We start from the raw sequence: 24,370 nt of genomic DNA, 5'->3' as shown, positions 1-24,370 counted from the left end.
ACACGTGCATGTCTTATATATTATTAATATAAAATAAATAAGATGCTGTGACCAAAAGGAGAGTTGTGTACTATGCATGAAAACCATACAGAGACTGCTAAAGTACAGCACTACACCTGGCCACAACCATTACAAATCCACTAAAGTGATAAAAATAAATTCTGCAAGGTACCAGTGCTAAATCCCACATTTCAGTCCTACTGGCACACCAAGCTGTGTTGAGTTGAGCCGAGTGCAGGCCAAAACTCTGCAAAAACCTTTATATCTGGGGGGCAACATCTGTGCCCCGAGGCTGATTTTGGAACCAGTGAAACAAGTACACACAGTCACACACCAATCTGACTTTCAACCATATCACATCAAAACAGTTCTGGCTTGCAGAACACATGAAAAAAAGATAATAAAATAAAAAGGATATGTTTTTTCCTCCCTTCCTTCTTTTTTTCACTTTATGCCATCTTCAAGTGGCTTACGTCTATGGAGGAGGGTAAAAATAGACGCAGACCTCTCATGCCCACCAGCCATTTTTTGGTCTCTATTGAATATCAATACTGTTCAAATCCCAAGAAAGATGGCAGCCAAATGAGACCGATCAAAAGCTTCCAAGACATAAACACAGGCGCAAAAGCACCGCCAACGGTGTGAGAGACAGGACGTGTCTGTTTGTGTGCATGCAGCTATATGAATGGGGAAGAGAAATCTAGAGTAATTAAATAGATTTAGGCCTGATGGATGGGGTGGAAGAAAGAGATAAATGAATGAATGAAAAGGCAGGAAGAGGGGATGAATACATCCCCCGTCTTTATGCCAATCCACAGCGGAAACAGCACTGGGAACATGAGCTATAGAAGAAGTTGGGCTTGGCGGCTGAAAGAATGTGAAAGCCAGATGCTCCAGAGGTGGCAAGGAAAGAAATTGAGCAGGATGATGAAATATCTAAAGATTGAAAACTGCAACTGCTGATTTTTAGATTTTAGGTTTTGGCTGTATCCAAGCACCTTACCATGGATGGACCCATGCTTTGCTCCGTTTGACAAGTCAATTGACATAATAAAGAAAGACATGTAACATAATGGGAAAACATCCAACAATCAGTGATGTTGACAAGTATCTAAGTTTTACTCACAGTGACTTTGTGTTCTCCGGTCAGGTTGGGCCATTCACACAGCAGCTGGCTCTCAGACAGGGTGAGAATGCAGGGCGTCTCCCCGATCAGCACCGTATAGTTCAGCTTGGTGTTTCCTGGGGCTGCAGGAATGAGGTTACGGCCCTGGAAACAGACACATGCATGCTTTGGTTAGGTACATCAGGTCTAAGATGGTCGGCACAAATAGAATAATAATCAGATTATAAACACAAAAGGGTTCACTCTATTGATTGATAGTGATTTGTGCTGTTAGAAAAAAGGAAAACTTGTTCTGACAGGCTGACAGTTCAGCCACAGCTTTAATCAAGGTACTTTAAACTGCAGGTAGCCATAGCAACAGCGCTTCTGCACTGTTGATCAGAGGAAACACTGCACATCAATGACTGTCTGGACACCAAAATTTGAAAATCGTGTGTATATTCTACTTTTCCTAACTAAATACTTGGCCTATGATATTGCACTTGAGATTAAACTATAAATAGATGACTAAATTTACTATGCACTAAACCTAATCAGTGCTAAATAAATTCTAGCAAGATCCCCCTTCTCCTCTCCTTTGCTACCTCTACCTACCCCGCCTCATCCTCAGTCTTTGTGCTTTGCAGAGTGGGAGGAAATAATTGCTGGAACATCTCGACGAACATCTAATTTCCCTGCAATTATTTAATAGGATGCCGTTTCTGTGCTTCTTACTTCTGCAATTTGTTACCCGGAGCATGGCGCAGCAATCAGAGCTTTTCATTATAGAATTATATTTAAAGTTACAGGGGAGAAAGGCGTGATTCTTCATTTCTAAAACTCCACCCTGATTGGCCCAGAGAAAAAAGGCTTTCGTCTTCCATGAAATTGCATGATAATTTTCTCACTCGCTCCTAAAAGCTTTGAAGTTCAAGGAGTAAGGTGATATAACAAAAGACAGTGTGGGTGGGTGGGGCAAAGCTATTATAAATGCACTCCGAATTAAAATGCAAACTGCCTCTATGGTTTAGAGTAAACATGAATATGAAGTCTCTCTTCAGAAGTTATCGGATAAAAATCTGAGCAGTTGGCATAGCAACGCATGGGTCCACTTTCTAAACATTACTTTCCTTTGCACCTGATATTAAAAAGGGGAGCGTTTTGGAAGAGACTTCTCTTTCTTAAAGGTCTCCAAACCCCGTTGGAAACAGCTAGCGAAGAAATAACATCTTTCAAGGTTGAGGCACATCTGAAAGACGGCTGTGTTGAAAGAAAAACTCTCAAAGCAAGAGGAAGGAGGGAGTAAAGTGTCTGTACAGGAATGTTTGGAGCAAATCATTTCAAATGGCTGTCAGCCTCTTATCGGTTATGTTGGATGCTGGCTGGGAGGTCGCTGAAGAATTTTCTAAAATAACCATTTGTGAAATTTAAGCTTTTAACATGGCTGACAATCCTCAACATTACTGGAAGGTTTCTACTGTGTCAGGTGCTTACACTCAGCTAACCTTCTTTTGTCCTGGAGTTTAAAGAAATTTCTTCTACACCTTTACAGGGTAACCTTCAATAAAAGCTTTGATGCAAAACCACCACCAACTCCATACTGACATCATTAATTCAACCTTTTTTTCTCACCCATGCCTGGTCTACTGTGAAAGGAGAGAAGACAGACAGAAGAAATAAAATCCGAAAGGTGATGCAAGGAGACAGGAAGAAACACAACACAGAAAAGTTGATTGGGAAGACACAAAGAGAGGAGAAAGGTTAAGACAGAGGAAGGTGTGAGAAGGGACAAAAAAAAGTCAAGAGAAGAATAAAAAGAGAAAGGATGTGATGTGATGCCAGGTAGAGACAAGGCCAAAATCAGTTCAATGCTAGAGCACGAGGCAATTTACCTTGAGTATGAGTGGTGAGCTGGGCTTCAGCTCCAGCATGCCTGAGGGGCTCAGAGGTTCGAACACGGGGTCCGGGTGGTAGCTGAAAGTCTCGTTTACCACCAACACAGAGTGCACATCGTCCATGATGAAGCCAATCTCATCAGGACTGGTGCCGGACTCTGAGAAGCCTTTGTCAGATCCGGCCACAGAGGGCGCCAGACACACCATCACCGTATTGTTGACAACTGTGCAGTTCTAGGGGAGATACATATAGAAAGGAGTGAGGGAATGAAAACAGGGGAGAGAATATGACAGTTTATATTTAGTTTAATGAGCTTATTTAATTTCATATCTTAAACTTATCCAACCTTTCTTATCATACCTTACTACCTTGTTTACACTGTTTGCAGTATTGGCAAGAAATTTAAAAAGTACATTTTGAAGTGATTTGCGCAAAAGATCATGTTAACTGATACATAAATCAAAAATATGTTGATTGAAACAGGGTTATGTGATATGAGTGATTAAATGTCTCTGTAATGACATAATGAGGAAGAGGCAGGCGTAATAACATCAGTGTTGTAATCAGTGCTGATATCATCTGGAAGTCCCCTGTGGGCTTTGACACTTAAATCAGTCAGCTAAGTACAAATTAAACTGTAATGACTAGTAACTGTTAACAATAACAAAGCCTGGCTAAAGATACCTTTGAATAGTTTCACATGATGTTATAATCTTAAATGATGCTCTATATGTCGCAAAGGGTCACAAAGACACAGATCAAAACTGTGTTTATACAGTAGGTCAAGAGTAACATTTACTAATAAATATAAAATGACTGCAGAGTAAGGGACAAAGGAAAAATGAGGGATATTTTTACTCAGCTAAGAGCGGGAGAAAGGTTAGCTAAGCCCTGTGGTGCTAGGTGAAGAGAGGGGGATTTGCCAGAGCCTCTTTATTGCTGGTTGACATTTCAAAGGTTAAACTGCTAAAAGGAAATTCAACATCAAAAACAAACAGAAAATGGGCCCTTGGCTGGTTGACCGACAGGTCAGGTGTGTGCGCCTGTGTCTGTGTCCCAGGAGTGTGTGCATCGTCTGAAAATCATTTTTTCCACAGAGAGAGTGAGAGAGAGAGAGACACAGAGGGGGAGAGAGAGACACCTGTGTGTCTATATTGGTCTCACTCAGTTTCACTCTGCCAAGGCAAGTCACTGCTTTTTTTTTGTTTTGTCAATAGAAACTGTGTGCCGGTGTCTGGATCCAACCACTTACATTTTCTGACTTGGCAGCTCCATACTTGGCTCTCATTTTGGGCCCCTTGATGGTGGCCAGATTTGTTCCGGTAATAGTCAACATGGTCCCTCCACTAAAAAAGAAATAACAAGACGTATTGTAGAGAAAATCAGGACCAATACAATTATACAGTGGTAGTGGGAAAAAATAAACAATTCTATGTGCACTTGTGCCACACAGTCATTTATCTCCTGTTGCACTTTTTTTGTCTTGTAGGGTCCAAGTGCATACACTATTCAGTAGACCTATCAGTAGAGATAAATGCAAATTAATCTGTACTCTGTGGGAGCCAAGAGAGTCCTCCAGTAGGCGATTTACCATTAATGCTCGCTCTTGCCGTAGTCTTTCGCCTGCTTATTCTTAGAGGCCCATTTTCAGGTAATGAAAGTAAGGCTAAAGCTCTTGCACAAATGTTAAAAGCTTCTTTAAACCAATAGGGAGGTTGAAAGGAAGAATAAGCATACATGAAGCATCACTCCCAAGAGCCGAAGCTTTTTTACCTCTCTCCTCAGTACCTCTCCAGAGGCAGGGGAATTTGTGTGAGTGTATTAAAGTTGCCCTGCTGTGTTTTCCAGGATGAGATACACTCAGCAACTGCACCGCTGTAAGTGATCTGACATGTTGTGTAACCTTTACAACTGTGACCTATTCAGGTCTATGTGATGCTGACCAGCCAAGGCATGGGTAATATGGGTGAGAGTCCTATTCCCCTACCCTGCCTTCTTGACAGCCTCTGCTGGCCTGAGAGGCTGAACTTTATATGATGTGAGGCGTTCTGACAGCAGCTAAATAAGTTTGCATACAAACCTAAAACTGGAGTGGGGTAAGGTGAAGCTTGAAGCCTAGTGCCACTGCAAGTATCCACTGGCAGAGGCATCATATAACAAGAAAAGCAAATGAAACATAGGAAAGGAAGCTCTTCAAGAACATTATCAACCATTTGGCCAGTGGCTCTGAAAGGGCATCAGTGGACTTTTCTCTGAGCAGTGGCAGCTGACGGCTTGTTAATTACTCAACCAAACATTACATCCGTTCCACGGTGGAACTAGAGCATCCATAGATGAACATATATATACATATATATACATATATATACATATACACACACACACACACACACACACACACACACACACACACACACACACACACACACACACACACACATATATATATATATATATATATATATATATTATATACTCAGGACACAAAGACAAAACATCTATATCCAGGGGAGCTGGCTGTGTTTTCCTAAAGCCAGATGGAGATGGTATCTGAGGGTTAGTCCCAGAATGAGGAGCTAGCAGTACGAGAGGCGAAAGATGGCTTTTTTGAGAAGCTTAAAGGAGGGCAACAGATGTTGAAGTGGCGAAAAGCGTCTGGTGTGAAAAGTGAGCAGACAAAAGAATTAAGGGGATTTACATACAGTTACACCTTTATTGGTGGAAGAGAAGAACATAGAGCTGCAGACATGTAGAGGTAACTGTGAACATAAGCTCAAGATCAGAAACATCTGCTTTGCTTCAATATGTAACACTCAACAGGGGCAGTTCCGTACAATATAGGTGAAGGATGTATAAGGCTTTTATTCTAATGTATATAGCTCTATTGTAATTAATTTTATTGTATTTCATTTGATTTTTCTAAACTTAATGTGTGAGTTTCCCCCTTTGCAGGATCAATAAAGTTTATCTTATCTTATCCACACACACAGTGTGTACACTGTAACAGTGTACTGAGAGCACTGTACTACACTGTGTACACGAAGTAGTGTCACACAATCTCTGCAGTGTTTTGTGTCTGTGTAGATAGCCCAAGAACCTCTTCCTGAAGGGAGGGGAACAAGTCAGAGTCATGTCAGATTGAGCTTTTGACAAGGAAGGCTCAGCGTTGTTTGAAATCACCCCGGCAAAAGGGTCACCAAAGGGGATGCAGTGACAAAATAGCTTGGTAAATAAAAGCATGATTGGCCTGGAGTACAATGCAACTCCTCCTCTGGGAGAGCAGAGTGAAAAACCAAACACAAGCAGAGTGCCAAGGTCATTTCCCCCCCAGGCTGGAACCTATACTTTTAGTCTCGCTTCCCTTTGCCTTACCCTCAACATTTCAATCATCCTATTCCAAATGAGACTTCTCATGCGCTCACACCTCTTTTGCATTATGCAGGACTTTATCTCCCTGCAGAGTTTTCAATGAGCTGCGATGATGCAGAAGTGAACTGTAACACTGTCTGAACAGACATTGGGTCAGGTGTCAAAAAAAATCTAATGTGGGCTGTCCTAAGAGCTGACACTCAAATAAATACCTGGATTACTGTTACTGGAAGCCAGAGTTGCTTTAAATATGATACAATAAATGGATGACCCGCCCTTCCCCTTTTTTTAAAAAGCAACTTAATGTTGCCAAAGTTGAACTGAAGGGGAACAACAGAGTTGCAACCACAGAGTGTATAAAACATGGATGTAGTCTCTGTGATGTCACCTATAGGTTTCTGAAGAGCCAAAATTACGATCAGTGTGAGCGACTTCGTCCATCACCATCTTGGCAGTCCTGACTTCTTGTTCAAAGTGGGCAAAGAGGTGAAGCGTGGATGGAGATGAAGTGGGCCGAACAAAGCCTACAGTCTATGCTAAACTTTAAGCCCTTTTATAATTTATAATTTAAACAGGTGAGTTAAAATATATAAATCCCGCACCCCCATGAAGTTGTCATGAACAGGGAAATTATCTATAGAGACCAACAGTTTTCTTGTGTATCAGGCTGTAAACATGTTTATTTCTGCTGTAAAGTCTGGCATTTTAATATGGGGGTCAATAGGGATTCACTCCCTTTTGGAGCGAGCCTCAAGTGGCCACTCGAGGAATTGCTGTTTTAGGGTCGTCAATGTTGTCTTCATTTTTCCGCCCTGGAGGTTTCCGGTTGGTTTTGACTATAACATAAAGCTTTCACAAGTAATTTGTCTTAACTTTTCATATGGACCAGGGATGTACCCTGCTTATTTTTGAAGTAAACTTTAAGTAAACTCAACAGAAAACATACTGTAAAAACTTGTGTGACATGTTCCTGGAACTATAACTATTACTTTTGAAGTAAATGAGACAGTCAACCGTGTGTTTTTCTGTGTATGTGCCGTCTTCATTTATGAGCTGAGAAATAGATGAGTTTCTAGGTCATGCTAGTGAGCCCATTAGCACTTGGAAGCTCCAAGCTTTCCTTTTTTTCCCCTCCACAACACAGCTTGTGTTTGCATAAGAAAACTTCCTGTGGCTATGGAGTCTCATTTCAATAAGTCAAGTAATATTTACAGATACATCTCTGCTGCAGCTCATCAACTGTAGCAGTGTACTGCTTCAGGAGCCTCCTTTACTGCTGTTCCTGCTCTCGAACATTTACTTTTGAAACATCATGATAAACAGAATAAATAATATTCCTTTGAAAATCAAACCAGGGTGAAAATGGAGGCGAATCTTTAGTTGTTTTTTTCTTCCTTCCGATACCCAGCCATGGAGTATGCTAGCAGAATAATACATTCATCACATTTTACAGAGAGTTAATATTTCAGTTTAGTTGGCTATGCTCCTTGAAAAACGCAATAATGTATAGCATAACCACCACCAGGAATTAATAATGGATTGATGCATGTGTGTCTGTTCTATAGATGTACATCAAACAGATTTGTAGATCAAACAATGTGTTGCGATGTGAATTATAGATAATGAAACAATCATGTGACATTACACTATTATGGAATTAGCTATATGGTGCAGCAGAACTTGAAAAATTTCCGAGTTTTCAAACCTTTCCTCTGTATTATTCATTGTAAATCACTTTTATAGTTGATATGCAGGTAACATGTAACTCATATACATATATTATATAGATATAAAATTAATTAATCTATCAATCATGCCATCTTGGTTTTGAGAATGCCCAATACAAAAAACATCCTCCACTTTCATACAAAGGGTTCTGTACCCAGACCAGCTGAGAGCAAGGCCCTGATTGTGTCATCACCTGGCAATACTCCAGTCGGGCTCGATCTTGAGGATGGTGGGATCGTCTGAGTAGTTGAACTTGACCTCTGGGTTCCTCAGCTCAGCAGCATTGATGTCCACCATGACTGGTGTGGTGCCTGGGGCTTGTCCCGCCGGGGTCACACACACTATCTCCTTGTTGCTCCGCCTGGAAGAGCATGAGACGAAGAGAGTAAGGGAGGACAGGAGGGAAGGAGAAAGAGAGATATTACATACAGTACAAAGGTCGCTGATAGTCTCTCTTAAAGTTGACTGTTTGTCCCAAGGATTAGCCTTGAGTATTTAGGAGCTGATTCTCTGACAGGCTATGAGACAGACACACAGAATAAGAACTGAAGTGAGAACTCAGGGAAAAAAACCCTACTTCATCCCTTAAATAACTCATAAAATATTTATTAGATACAACAAAACGGCACACACATACAATGGTGACACACTCTCCTATCCACAAGGCTGACATCTTTCGGTCTGTCCCCTCCCAGCAGTCAGGGGCGCACATTGCTGGCAGAGCGGTGGGTGGATGGCTACCTGTGAAACAGCACGTGTGTGTGTGTGTACCTACATACAGAATGTGCGCAAGAAGCTTGTAGAACAGGTGCGTTTTAATGTGAGGAAGTCTGAATTTGCATATAAATACGGTGCGCAGGTTAAAGACTAACATTGTGTCAGTATGTGTTTTGTGTCACTCGTTGTCTGCTAAAATCCTATAGTGCTCTGCAAGCGTGAGTAGATGGGTGTGTGTGCATTGTGCAGGCACGATGGCAGGAGGCGCAGTGTAAAATTTTGAACATGAGCAGAACAAGCTGATCTGCACACAAATCCTCCCCCCTTATCTGCTGTGAAAGTGAAATCCACAGAAAGATGTGAGATGATCGAGAAGATGAAAGTATGAAAACCTATTTTGGAGACTCTTTCCCAGGCGGCTTAGGGTGGGGGTGGGGTTGGGTTTCGTTGCTAAGTAAAGATAGCAAAAGAAAAGAACCCCCTGCAAAAACAGAGAAAGGCTGCGTCTTTGTGGGACCTAACCCTGCTAACTCCCAGCAGGTAATTTCGACAGCGTCCTCAGACTGGGAGGAAACTGAAGAGGGGATGAAGATAGAAGGGGGAACAAAAATGAAGGACGATAAAAAAGGAAGGATTTGTCACATTCCACTCATGCTGCGTTTCCATGGCAACCATTTTCACAACATTTTTGCCACTGAGAGGGCCTGCGGTGGTGCGTACGTATTTTTGACAAGGTTGTTGCCACACAAAAGAAAGCCAAGAAGGGATGCAGAAAGAAAGAAAAGAGAAGGAAAGAAATGGGGTTGCAGAGGGAGATAACAGGATGAGTGACTTGGGGTAAATAGGTTTTGATTAAAGCGAAGGCCCCACTGAATACAAAGACACATTAAAGAGATGGAGTTCATTACTTTGGCCATAAAGGTTATTGCTGCTCAGTGAATGAAAGCCAAGACTATTATGTTCACCTTTCTCGGGATGTGCTACAGAGCTTTAAATTGGTCTTTACTTTTTCTTTTAATATGATATAAAAAAGAACTTGATAGGTCCAAGCTCATTAGTTTAACCTGTCACTTGTTGCCCATGAGAAGGGAACAGTTATAATAAAAACACCAGTGTTATAAAGAATTTGCTCTAAAAAGAGAAACAAGAAAGAAAGAATCAAGAAAAAACTCTGCTATAATGGATGTATATGAAGGAATGTAAACATGTTCTCCCTGTTACCACTAGTCACCTTCACTAGATAAGAACTTCCTATAGCACATACAGTAGGTGCTTGTTTTAGTAAACTTTTCTGTGAGGTTTATTTTCCCTGATGGACACCACACAAGTGGATTTAGTCCAGAGCTCAGTTTTTATGTCACTTTGCCAGGAAGTGACTCAAAGAACCAATAGAGTTCTTGGCTTGAGGTGTTATGTCGCACTCACACTGTCCGTCCATACTGTGCACCGTGCTTTAGGGTAATTGTGCCCCCCTCCCTCTCCCCCCACGGACAGGCCCGTTTGTACTCACACTACCTGGGCCTCGCGTGAATGTTTCTTGCCTGCCTATATGTCATCACGCCGTAACACGTACCAGCATTGATTGATGTAATTGCGATGCGTCGCTTTGTTTACAAATCTTTCCTTTGACCTCAGAGTTTTTGTGCGTCTTGTCCGACTGTTTTTGAATATTTTTATCTGACCAAATCTGCAGTAAACACTCCACCTCCGCATCACACCAGCGTGAACATTACGCCGCCATTGTTTTAAATGTCTGCGCATGGTCCATCTTTTTTGTTTTTTTCCCATGTCCGAACAGGTGCACATAAAATGACATCAGAGCCACCGTAGGCCTCGTGCTCCTACACGTGCGCATGTTCATGCTTGTACATGTGCAAACGTGCTTTACAAAAGCCCACCTCTCCCAAACGGGCCGCAGCGAGGCACGGTACATATGCACTAACACTGGTCAAACGACCTAGACTTTACCCGTGGAACCTGTTTGGGCACGTTACGGATGGACAGTGTGAGTGCGACCTCAGAGTCATATCAAACTGGATCTTTGTCTCTTCTTGAAATCCTGGTACAATCTTCTGCAGAGCGAGTGAAACCAGAAGATAATGGTGGCAGATTATTCTAAAAACTAAAAAAGAAGAAAATAAGATATTTTAAACAGGACTTAAAAGCAGGAAGAATGTGAGTTACCAATTACCAGCAACACCATATCATCCCTTCCAAATTATAGTCATATCTTTGACAAAATGTGGGCCATGCACTTAAGCCATTCACATCGCAACTGAACAATGATATCAGCTTCCCAGAGATAGGCTACACTGTCATTGTCACAATTGCTGTGAATTACAGTACTGCAGGTCATCCTCTTGCTGGCAGCCTTTTTCAGACCTTCTGCAAATCAAAGGCAGAAACCAAGACACAGGGGATTTTTAAAAAAAAGACAGGGAATAACTACAATTATCAATAAATGGAATAACAGGGAAGGTAGCAGATGGCAGAAGTAAAAGATGGGTGGGGTAATCATTTTGGCTCGTAATTGTCAACAAAGGAGCAGAAGGCAAAATCATCATCATCATCATCATCAATGAGAGAAATGTTTCCATTCTTAACCCAGTATTAGGAAAAGTAATAAAATCATCAGCATTTGATTTCAATGCAACATGCACATTGTTCTCAACCGTTTGGCAAGTTTTTATCAACACAGTTCCTGCCTCGAAAACAGCGTAAAGGAAAGTTTAAACGGTCCATTTACCAGGGAAATGAGCCTCCAGAAATACCTCTACATTAAAGAGACCAGCGCTAAAACTGAGCTTTTCAGACAGAAGAGGAATACAGGTGTATTCACACAGTATGAGAAAAATAATGTATTTTTTTAATGTTAAACCATGTAAACCCAAAATAAAAATATGCCCCTGAAAATGAGCATAATATGTCCCCTTTCAATATTTTAACATATGTTCTGAATCACTTATTACACTGTGATTGCTATCAAATTTGAGGTAACAAAAACTGACGATGTTTAAGGTTATTTTGGATTTGCACACCTCTCGAAGCGGCAGGGGTGAAGTCCAATCTTCACAAATACAGCACTGCCTGCATTGAGATGACTGCCTTCTATGGTGATCCTTGTTCCTCCAGACACCGGCCCAGTGGAAGGAATGACACGGGTAAAGTACGGAGACTAAGGAGAACAAAGGCAAAGAACAAGTGGATAAATTGTGGCTGCTGGGCTTCAACAGGAAAGCTTTGTCTTAGCTGTAAACGCTCTTAAGGTACAACAGACAGACACTTACCACAAAGGTGAAGGCCTTGGTTGAAACTGCTTTGTAGTCGGGGTGAATGCAGTCCCTAACACACACTTCTACTTGCGCCTCCTGCACCCTGTAACCTGTTGCATCATTCAGCCGGCACACAATTCTGAAAAAAGGGAAACAGAGGCGAAGAGATGAGTTCCATTATCACTGCTACTATAATAAACTGAATTAATTGTGTATTTCTTTCTGATACTCTGATTCAATATGTAATAAAAACCCTTTTTAGTATTATATGGATTACTGTGTAGCAAAAACTGATTTGGCATATCCGTCATGTTGTATAACTTCACTATTTGTCATTCAGATGAATCTAGCAAGATAAATACATATTGAATCATAGCCACAGTGTAAAACCTTTAGGAAAAGGTCATGAAGGAGCGAGAGGAGAACAGCAGGCCACTGTGTGTGTGTGTGTGTGTGTGTGTGTGTGTGTGTGTGTGTGTGTGTGTGTGTGTGTGTGTGTGTGTGTGTGTAGGATGCTATCAGGCCTGCATCCCACACCAACAGTTTGTGCCTCAGAGAGCCTCACGGAGGATACTGAGAAAGAGAATGGTCTCATAGTGTATAATATTTGTATGCCCCTCCAGGTCCATATGAGGATGAGGCACAAGGATCGGAAAATGCTAATCAAACAAAAAGATGGTACCACGTGTAGTAGATGGCGGAGTCTGGCAGATAAATAAATATGAAGTGTGCAACAGATGAACTTCAGTCTGTTCGCTTGATCAACGAAAGGCTCATTGATTTATTTCATGTAATCATGACAATTTCTGAATAAATCTCTCTTCACATCAGAAGTGCTCTTCATCACTCAGCAGTATCATTTTTGCATTAAATGGAACAAAGAAAAACATAGTGATTTGGGGATTTTTATTGTCCGAGCTGGGATAATTGATCCACAACACATTTCAGATGGAAGACGCAGAGGGAGAGAGACGGAGAGACAGAGGTGAAGAACAGATGATAACGTAATATTTTTCATCTTCTCTGTCCCAGTCAGAAACAAAAGTCCAATAGTTCTTAGTAAAGCGTTTATGAGGCCTCATTCATAAAAATAACAAAAAGCCAACCAAACAGAATCAGGAAATCTTTTGTGCTAAGACAGGGCAAAGTATGATGTGTGTGTTCATGTGTTTGCATCACTGCATACTGTAGAACCCTAAGCCTCCCCTTTGCCCCTCGGTGCTGGCTGGCCAAACAAAAATCCACTAGAGAAATGATTGAATGAGGGAAGGAGTGGCAGTATAGCCCACGGGGAGAGAACACACACACACTTACTTCATGTTTCACCCACTGGAGACACACTTGACTGTTAATTAGCCAGTGTGAACGAATGAGGCAGAGAGAAAGGGCGATAGTGCAGAGGAGAGAGGGAGGCAGACAAAGAAGGAGAAAGAAAGAGAGAAAGTGAGAGAGAGAAAGAGAGAGAGTGAGGGTTAAAGTGGGAGAGGCTGATCAATTGAAGAAGCTCATATCCTACACATCTCCTCAGCTTCCATCCCTCCCTGAGATGAGTTATTAACTCTCCTGCTTCCGTCCTCTCTACAGGTGGCCATGGCAACCACAGCGACAATGGATTTCACATTCCGATACTGTGTGTTTGAATTGTTTTTATTTTCCCTTCATTTATTCCCAGGTCTCCCACTATGATAGGGGCTGTGATTAAAATGCTGGACAGCTCTCAGTTAGAAACAGCAGCTTCAGTTGCCTCATTACTGCACAGATGACAGGTGGCTACATTGAGCTGTTAATACGTGGTTAGAAAGACAGAAAGTTCATTGTGTATTTGTAAAGAGGACAGCATTATAAATTATACCTCCCTCAATCAAATAACTCAGGTGGAATGTGATGGTACATTTTTTTTAACATATGCCAAATTGTCACACAAAAACTACTAATAAGGCAATAAAAAAGGTTATACCAGGATCTGTTTCTCTACACTACTGGCAATAATTTACTTCTCTCAATGCGGAATCAAATCCATCTAGTGAATATTTAATGACTGAGGTGAATGACAAGCCTACTAAAGCCAAAGGGGACCAGAAGTGCTGCGTTTTCTTGCAATTCGATTTAAATTCAATCACAAAACCAGGGAATGTGTGCAGGCTGTGTGAAGTGCAAGTGCAGGCAGAGAGAAAGAGACAGCCAGAGCAAGAACACATATGTCTACATTTTCCCCAATAGTCAGCGCAACTCCTTTCCTCCCCACCAGCTGACCTTTGACCTGTGCTGTCAGTCCTGTAACTATGTCCTGTCCCCTGTGCTGCAGATCTGATAGGGTCACAGGAATGACGAGAGTGACCGGGCCACTAATGGCACCGTATGGCTAACATCACTTTTAATTAGCATGACAGCCTCACTGCCAGCCGCGCCCTGCTCCTCCTCCTCCCCCTGCGGGTGCCATGGCAACAGGCCAATGCAGCGCCACAGGGTTGACAGGGTTAAACCCCGAGACCTTGGTGGTTATGGATGTGAAATCTCGGACAAAATGAACATGTGGTAAAGAAAAAGTTACGACACAGAACCACCTGATATTACTCCACGGCTACAGGGGCTGTGTAGTGTTGAAATTATTTCTTCTGTGTGAATACAACAATATTAGGTTGTAAACTAAAAAATCAAGGCTGACATATTTTTAAACCCATTTTGGAGACACCTGTCATTGAGAGCGGCGCAGCATTCTGTTGTCCTGGCTGTCAAATAATCAAAGTCACATTTCTTAGTTTTCTTCTCTGCGAGGGGGCAGGGAAGAAAACTAAATCTGCTGGGACTGTGCAGCAAAACTCAGCAAATGGAGCATTTGTGTACAAATGACAGCTACATAGTTGGAAATAGAATATTGAGGACACCTCCAGCTGTGACGAGTGTCCCCGATTTTCCCTTACTGGATGAATTCAACATAAAATAGAGTATAACTCATGTAGTTTCACTGAAGGCTCAAATCTTATTGGGGTAGCTATAATAGTGGAGCGCCAGCATCACACTGGCTGTGGTTAAGAGTTTGGTTTTTTATTCTGAATTGATTCCGATGATATTACTAAAGAAAATTATTGACCTGTTAACAGTCTTATCTAATAGACTGAATCAAGAACACAAGAACTTGGAGTTATGATTGTTTACTGCTGTTGCACAAGTAATACTTTTCTTAGAATAAACTAGTCCAGTTATTATAAGGAAATTAAGTTCCACCCGCGGCACCCGCCGTGATTCAGAATAACGCATAAAGCAGTAAGCAGTAAGCATAATTTAATCAGAGGGAGCGTTCGCATGACAAGCTTTCATCAGTGGAAGAGTTTTTATATGACATGTACCGCCACTTCAAATGTCATTACATTTCTCTCAGAATGGGCCAAATTAATTGTGATGAAGGTTGTAACATGAGGTAATTCACTTCTGATTGAGCTATTATTCTGATTATTAGTTATATTACAGGTTCCACGTAAACTCAGCTACTGTCAGATTTACAGGACTGTACTTGTACAAAGAATCACAGTAGCAAACACAGCAGGAGCCTGCTTGCGCAGAATTGGTTTTGTTTAAAAGAGGGAAGTGGTGTTTTAACAACATTTCTTTTACTTAGAGAGAGAGTTTGTGTTGCAACTACATTTTTGTTAAAAAAAAACGTATATATTCTGCTACTTTTATGTCTCACGTCCAAACTACTCCTGAGTTTCCAAGCCCCTAAAACTAAGACATTTGGAAACAATGCCGAGCCTGTTTTAGTTTAAAAACTCTGGGGTTGCGTTTTAGTCTGGATGGGAGACCTTTGGACGTTAGGTGAGGCTGACATACCTTTCGGGATTTTATCCTTCCTTGTGTGGGTACTTCTTTCCCATTGCCATGGTTTTCTCTGACGATGGATAATGCTTCTTGTACTGCTTTAATATGTTGCTGTAATTGCTTTGCAAATACATATCTGTTCTAGTCTTACTTTTCTCTAATTTCAATTTATACATCCATGAGTATAAATAAACATCAGAGTAATGCTGGGAGGGACAAAACTGACCCAGCGCATCCAGCAAGTCAAATTTAGTCTTTCCTGAGGAACGTTAGACAATCACTTCCAGTTTTCACCGGCACGCTCATACCCAGTGTACGCGAATGGTCACATTATGCACTTTCAGGTGTGTTAATATTGACAGATTTTTTCTGATACAGGGCTAAAATTCTTGTGTAGATGGAGGTCTTTTTTGTTTTGAAAAGTTGTTTTAGAAGAAAACGTAATCATGAGGATGTAGCCTCAGTGTCATATCAATATTGGACAAAGACAAGCATGGGAGCAAGGAAATTCTTAACATACTGCTCAGCACTGATGTATTGGTCCTCTTGAGGGTTGCAGGCCACCTTGCCGATGCGGACTCCACTCTGAATGTCTTTGAACTGCAGACCCAGGTTCTCGCCCATGATGGTCAGCATGGTTCCTCCCTGCCTGGGCCCCGTCTCTGGAGACAACTGGTTGGAAGAACAAATTAGAGGGGACATATGTTAGCCAGTACGACATATGGGACAATCGATTTTTATCCAAAGTACATCATAAAAAATAGTTTGTATGTGAGCATGAATGACAGTTTACTTATGTCATTATGGTCGTCACCCATTCTCAATAAATCAGATACTTGCTACCTCATTAAGTGAGATGAAAAACGACCTTGGATCCATTAACTTCTCAACTCAGTCAAACATTCACAACCTGCCAACTCACACACTTAACCTGGACCGACTCATCAAGCCCTCACTTACATCTCTCATTTAACCTTGTGATGATTAATCTACTGAACACAATTACTGCGCACGACGACCTCTGCTCCCTGTCTTCCCCCTAGAGGTCTTGCGAAAGGTATGCAGAGGTGCTAATGGCTACCCGAGGCTAGCACAGTCGCTAATCACTGCCCCATTCATCCAGCTTGTGAAGCAGACAATGGCCCCTTTGGTAATCAGTCATTACTAGCATAATTAGGGCTAAAGCTAATTGGATTAAAACCTGGCGGGGTAGGGGTGAGGTGGGATGGGGTCATTTGTCCTAGCAGGTTGGAGGTAGGGTAAACGGGAATGAGATGCTGGTGGATGGGTGTTGTGGAGTGGTGGGTGTGGGTAAGGTCACACTTTGACCTGGTTTGCCATAAAGGAAGGATACAATGGATGAACACTGGGTAAGCTCCCATCAGTCGGACAATTCCTCTATAAGTACAGAACCACACTGCACACAAATACAAACAAACATAAATATATAGTTTTCAGTTTTGTGAACATAATACAGTAAGAATCAATTTATAGCACAGTCTACACAGACGTGGACAAGAGAGGAGGTTTAGTGCCAGAAACCACATATAAGTTTTAAAACAGTTGGTGAAGCAATACTTTGTATTTTTGAGGGCCTAAGCTAAAGCTTATACCAGAAAGCCAACAACTTAAATGTATTTGCATGCCCTTGTAAATTGATTGTGCTGTCCACTTGATGATTTTGAACTCTACGCCAAAGCATGTAAATTGACTTGGCCTCTGTTGGCAAATACGGGGTCGCAGCAATTCCAGTGAAACAAACTGATTGTTGGTTAAAAATGCTGCTGTCATAAATAATGGTGAGACCAGGTCTTTAGAGTAGGCCTAATACATGTGCCTGTTTTGAAGAAATGAGAACACCGTATGAGTTAGGTAAAACAGGGAGAAAGAGTGCACTGGTGCCAAAACATATAGTTTGTTATTTTAGAAAATACAATCCTCGGGACACTTTTTAAGTGTGTAAAACTAAGTGGCCATGACTAACATTTAACATGATTTTCCCACAAATGTGTTTGTGGGCTGGGAACATATCTACTCTTCTTCCTCATCTAGAAATTCTGGATCAGGCCTCGAGCCCCACCCATAACTGCTGCCATAGTAACGCTATGGAATGCCCCAGCTGCAAGTTGATGGGATTGGTTCCTTAGGTATGTGATTTATGAAGCCCTGGCTGTCTGAAACCAGAAAGTAGAGACCATCACTGCAGTTTCAAGGCAGAAATGTTCTGCCATGGCATTGACATTGGCATATATTTAACAACAGATGGACATGCTAACAAGGTTAAGGACTTGACTTTCAGTGGAGGGGGTCTTTAATTCTCTTTCTTTCTGCAAGAAGTTTGATAACACTCTCATGTATGTACAGTAAACATGAATCGACTGTGAGCGGCTGGTTAACTTGGCCTAGGTAAGTGAGTGGGCATGCCTAACATAACTTTATATTTACTGTTCAGACATAAGAGATGCTCTCAGCAAGAAAGCAAATAGGTGCATTTCCCCAAAAGTCAAACTATTCCTTTAAGTATATCTACTGTTTCATATTTAAAATAGATCTACTCTCTCAAACTGCTCTCTACAACTCTATCTCTCCACATGGTACCTGACAATGATCCCCCGTCTAACATCATTATAGAAAAGGTGCCAGGCTATAAAAGCCAGAAGTGTTCAGGACACCACTAACAGAAACACACAATGGGAACAAAGCCCAGTGTCATGCAGACCAGAACTGAAATGCCACAGTGAAATAATTAAGGAGTGTTTTCCATTTTACACCACCTAGGCTTCTGATGAACATCTCACCTCCTTCCCTCGCCCTTTTCCTCTTCCACTCTGGACTTGTGTCTTTTTAATCCACTCTCTGTCTCTTCGTCACTGTGCCTGAATGCACATATATTTTAGCTGGAGACAAAAGAGTGAGTGGCACACAGTGGTGCGCTAGTCAGAATCTTCTCTTTCTCTAAATGCACTGGTTTACACACACACACACACACACACACACACACACACACACACACACACACACACACACACACACACACACACACACACACACACACACACACACACACACACACACACACACACACACACACACACACACACACACACACACACACACACACACGCACACACTTGTTACATCCACCACTAAACAACCCAAACAAAAGGCCTTTTTGATAAGAGCCACCAGCCTAAACATTTGCTCTATTCTTTGCTCGCCGTCGCGGAGCTCCACACCCATTCAAATCCCCCTTTTCTCCCTTTTCGTCTCTGACTTGTCCTGTTATGTTGGAGGCTTTGTGTGAGGCCTATTGTGGCCGGCTGAGAGGCAGTGCACAGATAGCATCTGCTAGTTATAGGAAGAGGAGGAGGAGAAGGAAGGGGGTGGGGAGAAGGGGACACACAGATAGATGGTTCTGAAATTTGTCTTTGATGTGAAAGACTCTCAATATTGAAAAGTCACAAACATATAAATGAAGGTAATGAAGTGAGTGATGACAGGATTAATAAGTATTTGCCTCTATATGTTTACAAGTGTAAAAGTATAAAACTATTATGAATGAAGTTGTGAATCCTTAAAGAACATAAGTGGGAAGTCAAAATCACACTTGGGCCACTTAAATTGGTCATGGGATATAAAAAAAAGTCAATCATTTCAATTTAGATATCATATTGGCAAACATCCAGTAGTAATATTACCTTTCTAACTAATAAGTGCAATAATTTACTCTGCACTTGATTATTTCTCTCAGTGCTGTAACAGGGAAACTTATTGTTTAAACACCTCTAAAGAAAAGAAAGTGACAAAATAGACAGAAAATAATGAGGTAGAGTGAGATAAAGAAAGGAGGGGGAAATCATTGGTCTTTCCCAAGTATATGTAAGTAAACAACTTTTGCATATACAAAAGATCACAAGGGAGAAAAACGCACACACACACGCACACGCACACGCACACGCACACGCACGGCCTGTGTTGTTTTAATTGGTTTCTAAGGGCTGGCTGTAATGCTCTTCCTGTCCCCTAGGAGAAAGCGGCAGGAGATGATGGATTACGGAGGACCAGGCAGCATCCAAGGCCAATACTAGGACACTGCTGCACCACACTGGGAGACAGCACCGAATTGGTGTGTGCGTGTGCCACTGTCTGTGACTGTGATTTTGAGGATACCATACAAGTCACGCATTAAAAGTTGTAGCTTATTTTTATCCCTGATTTAAAACATTTTACATCTGAATGCAGGCTTCTCAGAGAGTATTTGTGTGTTTGCCTGTGGGAGCCAGAGTGTGTATGTGAAACTTGTTTTGAAAGGAGAACTAATTAATCTTAGTGCACAATGCCAATGCAGAGAAAAAAAAGAGTAGCGTAATACAAATAGCACTTTAACAGCCTACAAGCCAACTTCTTGGTCTAAAACCAATCATTTAGAGCCTAAAACATCAATTGATGTGTTTGGAGAACAGTGCTTTAGGTGCCAGAGTCATTAGCAGAACAGTGGCCAACTGCACACTATTGAACAATGTCAAATGGGCAATAGCACACTTGGAAATGACACCAAATGGGTTCAGCACTTGCTGCTCTGAAAAGCTGTGTGTATAAGTCATAAGAGTCTGTATTTTGTGTGCATATGTGTGTGTGTTTGTGTGCGTGTGTGTGTGGTCACACTCTGACGCTAGTGGAGTTTCTTTCTTGGTACACACATTCAGCATTTTGCTAAAATGAACAAATGAGCCTGAGTGACGCAAAAAGAAACTTTAAAAAAGGGGCATCAAACAGGGAAAGGAGGATTTGACAAAAGGGATTTTAAGTAGTGGAGTAATATTAAATTTGGCAATTTGCGTGGTGCATGCGATGCTCTTTGGTAGAACTAAAGGATGAAATGGCAAAGGAAAAGGGAGAGATTTTCTTTGTCACCTGCTGACGTTATTTTGGCATTAAATGTCACACTGTAAATGTCAAAGGTGGTGAGGAGATGTGAGGCCGGCAGCAGCGTGGCTCGGTGATAACACCATCGCCAGTGTCTCTCTCTTCCTCTGTTCTTCTTTGTTTCAGCAATATTCTCAGTCCTGCAGTATGTTTCTCCTGCTGCCGTTTTTTGAAGCTCTTCTATGCCGGTGTTTTGACTGCAACCAACATCTTGCCCCAAGGCTAGGATTTACCCCTCTATTTACGTGCAAGAGCACATGCTTGCACACACACACACCCACATCACCCCTTTGTACACCCCCCCCCCCCCCCCATATGTCTTATACATACAGGCACACAAAAGCCGATTGCCTCTGTATGCTTGTTTCAAAGAGATAACTGAAGAGGGCAGGAAGAGAGAGAGAGAGAGAGAGAGAGAGAGAGAGAGAGCATTAGCAGACGGATTTATCAATGTGCCAGTGCTCCAATTATCTAATATCTCCATTACGCATACAGAGAGAGGAACGCATGACACACAGGAAATGTGCTGAGGGCTCCGAACTGGTCTGCATTGCCGAAATCGACATGCATTATAATCCATATATTTTTCACACATTTAAATAGAGAGAAATATAACTCAGCGTTTTAACTGAGATGACTATCATTTGAGATCAAATTTCATTTTAATGGGGAAAAGAGTATTAAAAGCTTGAAGAGGAATGCTGGAGAGAAGGACGAAAGGGAAGAAAGCAGAAGGACAAACGAGAACGAGTGAAAGGGTTGAGCATCGAGACACGTCTCACAGAGCGATGCGTGGCTTTCAAACCGGGCTCTGTGTGTGTTTGTGAGAGCCCGCATGTGTGTGTCAGTCCCAGTGGTGAGCTGTAGGGGCGGTGACCCAGGTCACAGTCAGACGAGGACCACCGCAATGGTTACCGGTAGCAACAGATGGGTACACCATGGTGTTTAGACGCCTTAGCTCTACCAGCCTGTCAGATGCACACATGCGCACACACATTCTGCGCCCATGGTGGGGCACAATTAGCACACCTCCACATTCTCTGTTTTTTTGTCACCCTCCTGCGCACATACACTCCAGACAACCACCCTCTCTGCCTCCTAAGAAGTGTGTGTGTGTGTGTGTGTGTGTGTGTGTGTGTGTGTGTGTGTGTGTGTGTGTGTGTGCGTGCGCACGCGCGTCTAGCCATCATCTCTAATCATGTCAGTGTGTTCAGTGTTGGTGTGTGTGTGAACTGCCGCCTCCTGGCCGGCCCATCTGTGTTGTGGTTGCAGTCATGGTGATTGCTTCTAAGTTGTCTATCCCCTCCTATGATGTCCCCTTCACTCGCTGAGGCCAAACAGTGATGCAGCAAAGGTTGGGATTTATAACCTCTTCTTTTGGGAAACTTACTTTTAGTAATGAGTTGACCTTGGCAGTCCTAAGATTTGTGCCAACAGGCAAGTCTTCAGTTTCAAAGTTTGCCGAACAAGAGGCAATCACAAACCTGTTACAAAGGGCATATTGTCACTTGAGCCCCCTTCCCTTCTGACCCTCCGAAAAAAACTTGATTTGTTTGTTGTTTAGGAGGTCGAGTTGCTGGGCAACACATACCAAATAGCAGCTAGTGTCTGCTTTTCCTTTAGCAGTGGTAAGAGAAGAGCTTCTATTTGACTTTTGGATTCAGCAGCTCCATGCAATGTTGATTTTAGAGTGGGCTGTTCCCTGGCCTCACAAACCTTGAGGTACTAATGTTTGTGCAGACGGCATCAGTTAAAATTTTTGGCAAAAAATGATTAACTTCATGAGCTTTTACTTTTATTTATGTAATAAGATGAAATATGTTGTGATGAGTTTAGTAGTATATATAGTGGAGATCAAAATTAGAGGACAAAGTATTAATTTTTTATTTATTCTGTAATTCTAAGCTGTAAACTGTGGTTATACCACTGCTGTTCTAGCATGTTTTTTTTTTTTAAATAACCCAGGCACCTCAACAAAAACTTCTATTTTGAACTATTTTATATGTTAATCTGGATAAAAAATAGTTAAGAATTTCTTTGGAAAGTTCTATTTGTTTGTTACACTAAATGTAATGATGTATACTCTAAAAGCATGTTGTTGCATACCAATCGCTTAACAATTTCAATCCAACTCAAAGAGGTGCGTGTGTGAACTCACAGGAATGTGTTTCCTTACTGAGCTGCTATATGGCGTGAGCATGTGTGATTACTATCACAGCTTACCTTGGTGATCTTGGGGTGTGCACAGCGGCTGTTTCCTGTGGTGGCATGCATCCAAATGTTCTCTGGGGGAGTACACTCCTGCCTCAGGGAGCACTTCTTCTCCTGTACACACCAGCCACACTCAAATCGGGGGTTTGCCTTCAGACACATCCCGCAGCTGTCCCTCAAGGCATAGCACTTATACAGGTGGGCTGGTGAGGAGAAGAATACATATTGAGAAATGATTATTGGGGTGGAAAAGGCTAGGAAGAGAATAAAGTTACCTCCTCATCAATATAGTTTAGTACTGAATTATTACAATACAAAGCTAACTAAGTAGATGAAAAAACCCTGGATTGAACAAAAACAACCAATTACCTCCATTATAAGTTTCTCAACTTCCACAAAAAAAAAAAAAAATCCAAAACTTATTCAATGTCACTAAGGCTAGGTTGAGTTAAGGCACTATTTCCCAAAGGGCCTCAGGAATTGTACAGCAAAATCCCTTTTCTCTCTCTCTGCTATTCCATCCCTAAATCCCATTGGTCATGGAGCAGCTTTAAAGCAACCCTGTACCAATTACTGGCTGCTAAATGACTTCTTTCTAATTACATTAACATATCAGTATTTAAGACAAGTGAGCATCGCTCACACTCCACCAGATGATTATCATGACTGAGAAATAGGGAGGGGGCTGGCAGTGAAGAAAAATAGACAGAGAGAGGGAGACATCTTTGGGCTGTAGGCCACCTCCGGTTACACTTGTGAGATTTACATCTGAGATAACACACAATGCACAGACACTGATGCATGCCAGTAATATTATATGCTGTCGATACTGCTGCATCTAACAGATGCCATTTAGAAACACTTTATCCCTGCAAGAACCATTGACTTTCAAAGCATTCTATGTTGCCTCCATTAATATAAACACCTCATTATTGCGAATTACAATGGGATCTATGTTCATACAAGTGACTGGTATATGTACATATATATCCAGACATCCGTCAGAGCCGGCAGCCTGAAAAATATGTGAAATATGAGACTTCAACAGATTGCTTGGTACATTTAGAGTACAAGGAATGACATCAATACATGGGACAAAGTGACTCTGTGGTGTTACCTTACATTACTGACAAAATGGCAATGATAACTACTTCACAGACTTTAGAGATGTAGCATCTTCTAATCTGAAATATTACACAAAGATTCCAGCTCCTCACTGTGTCTTTAACCATCAAAGATTAACAACGGGACCAGACTATGCAGCTCCCTCTGTTGTACAAAACTCTTTATACATGTCGTCAACAGGCCGTATTGACTGCAGATGATGTTC

General features: G+C 41.8%; 1 protein-coding gene across 1 annotated transcript in view; it reads right to left on the bottom strand.

Annotated features, from left to right (window-relative positions):
- Positions 1-24,370, bottom strand: part of plxna1b (plexin A1b) — a 197,687-nt gene that overhangs the window by 20,560 nt on the left and 152,757 nt on the right. The window contains 8 exon segments of the mRNA XM_083938601.1: positions 1,127-1,270; positions 2,998-3,234; positions 4,254-4,347; positions 8,292-8,459; positions 11,854-11,990; positions 12,103-12,226; positions 16,424-16,575; positions 23,053-23,243. Of these exon segments, the coding sequence (XP_083794727.1) occupies positions 1,127-1,270; positions 2,998-3,234; positions 4,254-4,347; positions 8,292-8,459; positions 11,854-11,990; positions 12,103-12,226; positions 16,424-16,575; positions 23,053-23,243 (1,247 nt within the window).

The sequence above is a fragment of the Echiichthys vipera genome, assembly GCF_963691815.1.
Source record: "Echiichthys vipera genome assembly, chromosome: X".
NCBI lineage: Eukaryota > Metazoa > Chordata > Actinopteri > Perciformes > Trachinidae > Echiichthys > Echiichthys vipera.
This window is presented reverse-complemented; position numbering and strand designations above follow the sequence as displayed.